Source organism: Moschus berezovskii, chromosome 5, assembly GCF_049115385.1.
Source record: "Moschus berezovskii isolate FMDL1 chromosome 5, NW_MosBer_1.0, whole genome shotgun sequence".
Lineage (NCBI taxonomy): Eukaryota > Metazoa > Chordata > Mammalia > Artiodactyla > Moschidae > Moschus > Moschus berezovskii.
Window position 1 is genome coordinate 125,672,352 of NC_142464.1, and position 7,709 is coordinate 125,680,060.

General features: G+C 44.7%; 1 protein-coding gene across 1 annotated transcript in view; it reads left to right on the forward strand.

Moving 5' to 3' along the window:
- Positions 1 to 6,532, forward strand: part of LOC129561553 (HAUS augmin-like complex subunit 3) — a 100,549-nt gene extending 94,017 nt beyond the window's left edge. Inside the window, exons 15-18 of the mRNA XM_088836609.1 lie at positions 3,683 to 3,740; positions 4,611 to 4,685; positions 5,572 to 5,686; positions 6,129 to 6,532. Coding sequence (XP_088692735.1) covers positions 3,683 to 3,740; positions 4,611 to 4,685; positions 5,572 to 5,686; positions 6,129 to 6,180 — 300 coding nt within the window. The 3' untranslated portion in view covers positions 6,181 to 6,532. The remainder of the gene's footprint in view (positions 1 to 3,682; positions 3,741 to 4,610; positions 4,686 to 5,571; positions 5,687 to 6,128) is intronic.
- Positions 6,533 to 7,709: the final 1,177 nt, after the last annotated feature.

Below are 7,709 nucleotides of genomic sequence, written 5' to 3' on the forward strand. Positions count from 1 at the left end.
TGTCACTGCAGACACAAGTGAGGGCTGTGCTCAGAAACTCGATTTCAGAGAGAACAGCCTAGAAGGGGGAAAATAAAAAATTAACTGTTCAGGGGAGAACTTAGCAAACTGCATTTCAGAGCAAGGTTGACGTCAGCAGTGATGGGTCCCGCCGACAACAGGTACCCTTGACCTGATGGCATGAGAAGGGCCCTCATCTCGGGGGCCTCCCTCCCCAGTCCCACAGCCTTGGTCTAACCGCGAGAAAAACAACATGCAGATCCCGACTGGGGGATGTTCTGCCTGACCCGCGCCCCTCAGAACAAGGTCATAAAAAATAAAGTCTGGGAAGCTGCCGCAGCCAAGGAGCCTAAGGAGACCTGATGACTGAACATGATGTGGGGTCCTGGGTAGGGTCTTGGGGCAGAAAGGGACTTCAGGTGAAAACTGGTGAGATCGAAATAAAGTATGGAATCAGTAATGATGTATTGATGCTGGTTTCTTAATTGTGTCAAATACCCTAAAAACGTAAGATGCTAGCAATATAGGAAAGGAGTGAGGGGCCTATACTATGTTCCTAACTTTTCTGTAAGACTGTTCTAAAATAAAATGGTTACTTTTATTTAAAAAAAAACAAACATTTACCTTGATAGAAGATTTTATAGAGTTTTTTGTGTTCTCCATCAAAATATTCTGGTTCTATCTTTAACAGCTGATTCAGTTTTAATAACTTAACTCTAGACATATTTGGGACACTTCATAAAAGCAATTCTGATTGAAAGTAATTTATTTTTTCTTATTTGGTGATTGTACATTCCTCTGGTCTCCAGTCAGCGTGAACACCATTTTTATCTGGCTTGTTTTAAGATTAACTTAAGGGAACTAAGCCTTCAACTCTTCTTTCCCTGCAACTTGACAGTGAAAGACGGTGTTCAAGGGTTGAGGTTCTTTGCCAGAGTCAGATGCCAGAGCCTCCTTCTGCTCACCATGGGAAGAGTGGCTTCCGTGTAACAACAGAAAAGAAGACGTCATTTGAGATGAGTGAAAGTTGCCTGGGAATTGAGCTCACGTCTATCAGCCGTGGTAGGGGGAGAAAAAGCCAAACCCTTCAAGCCCCTTCTTAGCATGCATTCTGTCATATGATCAAAGGACAAAATATACATTTTAACTCTCCATAAAATGCTCAGACTAGAAAGTGTTACATAGTGTGCTATATAGGTTAGATATTTAGTGAAGTTTCTGTTATTTTTATGGGGCTTCCAAAGTGGTGCAGTGGTAAAGCATCCGCCTACTAGTGCGGAAATGAAAGACCCAGATTCGTTCCCTGGTCGGGAAGATCCCCAGGGGTAGGAAATGCAACCCGCTCCAGTGTTCTTGCCTGGAGAATCCTGTGGACAGAGGAGCCTAGCACGCTGCAGTCCATGGGGTCACAAAGAGTCAGACACCACTCACTGTTATTTGATGATTTGTTATATTGTAAAACACAGAGAAGGCAATGGCAAGCCACTCCAGTACTCTTGCCTGGAAAATCCCATGGATGGAGGAGCCTGGTAGGCTGCAGTCCATGGGGTCGCTAAGGGTCAGACACGACTGAGCGACTTCACTTTCACTTTTCACTTTCACACATTGGAGAAGGAAATGGCAACCCACTCCAGTGTTCTTGCCTGGAGAATCCCAGGGACGGGGGAGCCTGGCGGGCTTCTGTCTATGGGGTCGCACAGAGTCGGACACGACTGAAGTGACTTAGCAGCAGCAGCAGCAGCAGCAGTAAAACACAGAAAATAGCATTTAATTATTAAAAAGTTTCCTTTATCTTTATCTAAAGGTAATCACATTTCTGCTTTCTCAGGGCAAATAAGCTTCTTTATCCCTCTTTCCATTGGTAAAGCAACTTTCATTAAGCTGATGTTTTATGGGCCGTGGAAGAGGAAATGATTTTAGGAGCCGAGTCCTTGCTTGTCGAATGAGCTGACACTCAGCTGTGCTAACCAAGAGCTTTTAGCCGAGCACGTTAGTTACATTCTGGTCTGATCCTAGTTTGACATGCTAGTAGTTAGAGAACATATTCTGTGTTATACAACTACAGACCCTGACATTACTCAGAGTGAGTTCATTTTGTAGATGTTCTTCTATTAACTTGAGAAAAGCCTCTTCCTAGAAAACTGAAATGTTTTAATATGAAAGGGTGTTGGACTTCTGTTGAATGCTCATGTCCTGTTGTGGTGATGATGTGTTTTTGTCCTTTATTCTACTGATCTGGTGTATTACATTTTTTTTTTTTTTTTGCCTTTCTGAGATAAATCCCTGTTGGCTGTGTACAACACCCTTTTTGAGTGTTGCTAGTTTCAGTGTGCTAATATTGATCGAGGATCCTTGTGTCTGTTTATGGAGGATGTTGTATTTGGTACCTGGTTTTAGCATCAGGATAACACTTCATAGAATGAGTTGGCAAGCTCCTCACTCTGCCATTCTGGAAGTACCTTTCATTGCTAACTTTTTTTGAGAGTTCCTTTTTTTTGGCCGTACTATGTGGCATGTGGAATCTAGTTCCCTGAACAGGGATTGAACCTATGACCCCTTCATGGGACAGCAGTGTCTTAGCCGCTGAATCACCAGGGAAGTCTGAGAGTTCTTTATATGTTTTGAATCCAACGTGAGTTGCAAAAAACAGAAGTAGGTTTGATGGAGTCCAGTTTTTCATTATTTTCTTTATGGACCATGCTGAAGGGGTATGTCTAAGAATTCTTTGTCTAATGCAAGATTACAAAGATTTTCTCTTAAATTTTCCTCTAAAAGTTTTAGAGTTTTGCATTTTACATTTATATTTATGATCCAAAATTTATAGAATTAGCTTCTTGATAGCTAAGAAAAATACTGCTGATATTTTAATTAGGATTGTATTGAATTTATAGATCAACTTGGGAATCATTGGCATATTAATGTTGAATGTTCTAATCCATGAACATGGTATATCTTTCCATTTATTTAGGACTATTAATTTTCTTTTATCAGGATTCTGTAGTTTTCAACATACAAGTTTATACCTAAATGTTTTGGGGGTGCTGTTACTAATATAAATGGCATTGTTTATTTAATTTCAGTGTCCAATTATTCCTTGGCAGTATGTAAACGAAGAGTTGATTTTTGTATATTGACTTTATGTTGATACTTTGGTCTACCTGCCAAAACTGTGTTTCAGTATTAGTTGTATTGAGTATTGATACACATATGCATAATACATTGGCGTTAGTTATTTTGTTAGTGTTTAATAAAATGACACAGTTTAGGGGCTTCCCTGGTGGTCCAGTGACAAAGACTCTGAGCTCCCAATGCAGGGAGCCCAGGTTCCATCCCTGGTCAGGGAACTAGATCCCAGATGCCGTCCCTGAGAGTTCAACTGCCTCAACTAAGACCTGGGACAGCCAAATAAATATATTCTGAGTTCTTCCAGTTTACTGCTACCAACCCATCTCCCTCCACCCTCCTTACGCGTGTGTGTTCAGTCATATAACCCCATGGACTGCAGCCCACCGGGCTCCTCTGTCCATGGACTTTTCTAGGCAAGAATACTAGAGTGGGTTGTCATTTCCTTCTCCAATAAAAATATATATATTTTAAATGTAACACGTTTTAAATACTGTTAAATGATTCAGATTAAGAGAAAATATTTCAGCTAAAGCAGTTTCCCCTTTATTATTCGCAGAATATCCAAGGTATCTCCAAGCACCCAATTCGGATAGCTAAACCTCAAAGTTTTAAAGGTAACACATTTCTTTTTACTTCACAAAAATCTTGAGTAACATTTTTTTAAAAGCCTAGAAATGTTTGTAATTGTTTTTTTTATCTAAGTAACTGCTTTTCTTTCCTGAAGTTCTCCTCTGTATTTGCGTGACCAGGATTTAAATATACACTGAGAAATAAAACTCCACTAAAGTGGCATGGCCCCTCCCCTCCAGTGGCTTCTAAGTGAAAATAGATGATAATTACAACAGGGGAACGGCTGCCCTCCCACCACCTCTCCCCCACCAGCTTCCAACAAAGAAGAAACAGACAGATGAGGAGCTGGCTTTTATTAAGGCCTGAAAACTACTGGAGACGTTTGTAAAAGCCTAGTAACGCTCTTCTTCCTCTCGATCCACTCCACTGCCATGCGGGTGATGACATTTCCAGAAAAGGAAAGGTCAAGTCTGAGCAAAGTCGGGTTCTGTGGCCCATTCCCAGTAAACCCCTGCCCCCTTGGCTTTGGGAACTCCAAACAGTGAAGTGCCATGAGCAGTCCTTCTAGCAGGCACGTCGCTGTACAGGGCTCCTGGAGGCAGGCAGCAACCTGGCCTCTGCCAGCCCTTCACCATACATTCCAAGGGGAGACCTTCCCCGAAGGAGGCCTCATATCGGTGAGGTGCAGAGGGTCAGTGTTTGACCTTTTCTTCACTAAGAATTTCAGACAGCACAGGAAATTTTAACAGCAGAAAATCTAGTTTGCTTTCAGCAGTCTTATGATGTTTTAAAATTGCATTAAGAAAAATACTCTTCTGACTTCCGAGTAATACTAAAATAACTTTGTGTGAGGAATAGCTATGAATCAGCTCACAGTCAGTTCACCAAGTGCTCTTGAACTCATAATGATTCAGGTGAAGAGGACGAACTCACCATCTCCCCAAGGACAGCGTTTGTTTCATCCGAAGGCCACACCTTCCTGGCAGCAGGTACGCGCAGGCCTCGGTAGACACACCGTGTCACTGGAGCCCACGTTATGTGTTTCACATGTTCAACTGTTTAGAAATTGAATAATCCAAAGGTGCTTACAGAGCTCATTCTTTAAGGTAAACCCCGAGGCAGATATTTATATGAAGCCGAGGTTTCTTATGCACAGTAGACAGGAACAGCTCTGCCTCCTGGGCTTCTTCACGTGACTGCTTCCAGAGCCCAGATTCCCTGCCAGGCCCCCCCAAGGCCACCCCGCCCCGCTTCTGTCCCATCCCCCTGGCACCCCTTCCCATCCGCTACAGCCACGCTGGTCCCTCTGCCCTCAGCCCCGTCTCCAGCCCTGCATGGAGCCTTCTGCCCAGGTGTGGTGCTGCTCCCTCCTCCTGCCCCCTTGCCTCTGCTACCTCGTCCCTTTCGTGATGACACGTCACAGCAGCAACCTCCCTACACACACTCACTCTGGAAGCTCCTCCTCTCCCTCTGCCTTCCCCGTTTCACTGCTCGCCTTCTAACACACCGAGTAAGTCACCCAAACCGTCTCCCTCTCCTTGAGTAGAAGCTCTGCACAGGAAGGGGCCGTCGCCTGTCTTGTTCACTGGCATACCCTGGGCACACAGCCTGGCACAGAGAGAGCCCTTTCTGAGCCTTTGATGTTCTGATGACTCGATCAACGAGTGCGGCCCCTTGGAGGCCTTGCCAGCCTTACGGAAGAGGTCTCATGGACTCTTAGCCCCAGGGGTGGCCAACAGGGGCCTGGCAGGTGGGAGGTGGGCGTGCCGACCTTGATTCCCCGTGGGGAGGGGAGATTGAGGTCGCCTGGGCTGGGCGGCAACAATGAGGCGTGTGTGGGCAGGCTCTGAATTAACGCAGAGCTCTATCCGACAGACTTCTCGCAGATCGAATTGCGCATTCTCGCACACTTATCTGGGGACCCAGAACTTTTGAAGTTATTCCAGGAATCTGAGAGAGATGATGTATTTTCCACCCTGACTTCACAGTGGTAAGATATACGCGCTCATAACAGTATCAGATCCACAGGAATGCAGGCATGATTTTAAAAACCTGAAGTTGGTCCAAACCTATTTTCAATAAGAAATTATGTTTTTCTCTAGTAGTTAATCTTTTTGAAAAGAGTAGATAGCTAGGATGCCAGGCGTCTCCTAAGTATGAAAGAGGTGGTTGTTCTTCAGCTCCAGAAGGGGCATCGATTGCTGAGGAATGTACCAGAAATATCGGAAAATCAAAAGTGAAAGTCACGCGTGCCCTCCAGCCGAGTGTCGGTCGGAGAAGACAGAGCCCAGGGCCTGCAGGCAGCCTGGTGGTGACCCCAGTGTTGGCCCCCCTGCACCCTCAGCTGCTGTTTGGGGCAAAACAAGCCTGCACTTAACTCCTGTTCCTTCTTACTGCCGGCTCGTTCTTGCTTTTTCGTTTTGCCTGCTTAGGCTTTTCTTCTTTCAGTCTGAAGCCCGGAACTCCTCCCATCCAAGGCAATGAGCACCTTTCTTGAGGATGCAGTTGTCCCAAGGTCCACAGTCAGCAAGAGCAGGCTCAGACCCTGCCCGCCTCTCCTGCCCACCCCCAGCTCAGCGGCTCTCAGAGGCCAGGTCGCCCCGGTGCTGCTGAGTCCCAGAGCTGGCGCCCTTCCCAGCTTCCAGGGAAAGGCTTTTCTCCCTAGTGTGTCCTCTGTACTCTTTAAAATTGTGATATAATTCTCATGCCATAAAATGCACCTTTTTAAAGCATACAATTGAGTGGGTTTCAGTACATTCACAAGGTTTGGCAACCATCACTGTCTAGTTCCAGAACATCTGCATTCCTTAAAGGGAAGCCCCACCCCTGGGAGTCAGTCCTCACCCTTCCCCCCCATGGAAAGCATTCGTCTGCGTTCTGCCTCTACACGTTCGTCCTTTCTGGACAGTCCACATGCATGGAGTCATACAGAGTGTGGCCTTGTGTGACTCTCTTCTTTCACTGAACATAATGTTTTCAAGGTGCTTCCACGGTGAAGCACGTATCAATACTGCATTCTTTTTCGTGGCTGAATAATATTCCTTTCTGTGGAATAATGTATTCTATATATATGTGTATAGATATATATATAATATTGGAGGAGGTATAAACAAACAAATAATATTCCATATTCCATTTATTTATCCCTTTATCATGATGTTGATGTATATTTGGGTTGTTTCCACTTTTTGACTGTTATGAATAATACTGCTCTGAACATTCATGTACAAAACCTTATATGGAAACATGTTTTCATTTCTCCTGGATAGATACCTAGGAGTAGAACTTCTGAGTCATCTGGTAATTCTATGTTTAACTTTTTAAAATTATGGTAAAATAACAGAATTTATCATCTCAACCATTTTTAAGTGTGCAGTTCATATCACAGCAGTAGCAACTGTATTTAATTTTTTGAGGAATTATTGAACTAGTTTCCAAAATAGCTGCACTATTTTATACCCCACAAACAGTGCCCAGGTCTGCAGTTTACGCACCTTCTTGCCAGTACCGTGTATCTCTGTCTGATTCCGAGCATCCCCATGGGTGTGAGTGGTATCTCTGCGGTTTGCTCTGCACGTCCTTGAGGACTGCCGATGTTGCGGCTCTTGTCTATTCTCTGTCGTTGTCGCTTGCCCTCCCTACACCTTCACACAAATGCACCTGCGTGTTCTGCTCACCCCAGCTTTCTCTGTGCTTCTTCCCAGAGGATGCACTTTGTTTCACTCAGTTTCTCTCCAGTAAGGATATAAGACAACACAGGCTTTCCACGGCGTGTGATAGGTTTAGTAATGCCCCTGCCCCCTCTCCAGAGGCGTGCAAAGTCTGAGAAGAGCGTCGCTACCTAGGCAGGAAGAGTGTTTTGCTTGCCTGGTTCACGTTTGAGCTTCGTTGCCATCTGAGTGTGTCAGTGGAATGGTGCCCTGGAGTTCTCCTTACAGTGTGTGAGAGAATCTGTCTGTGATTCAAGGTGAGTGCTTGTGCATAGATCACCAAGGGTGTTTTTTGTTCAGTGG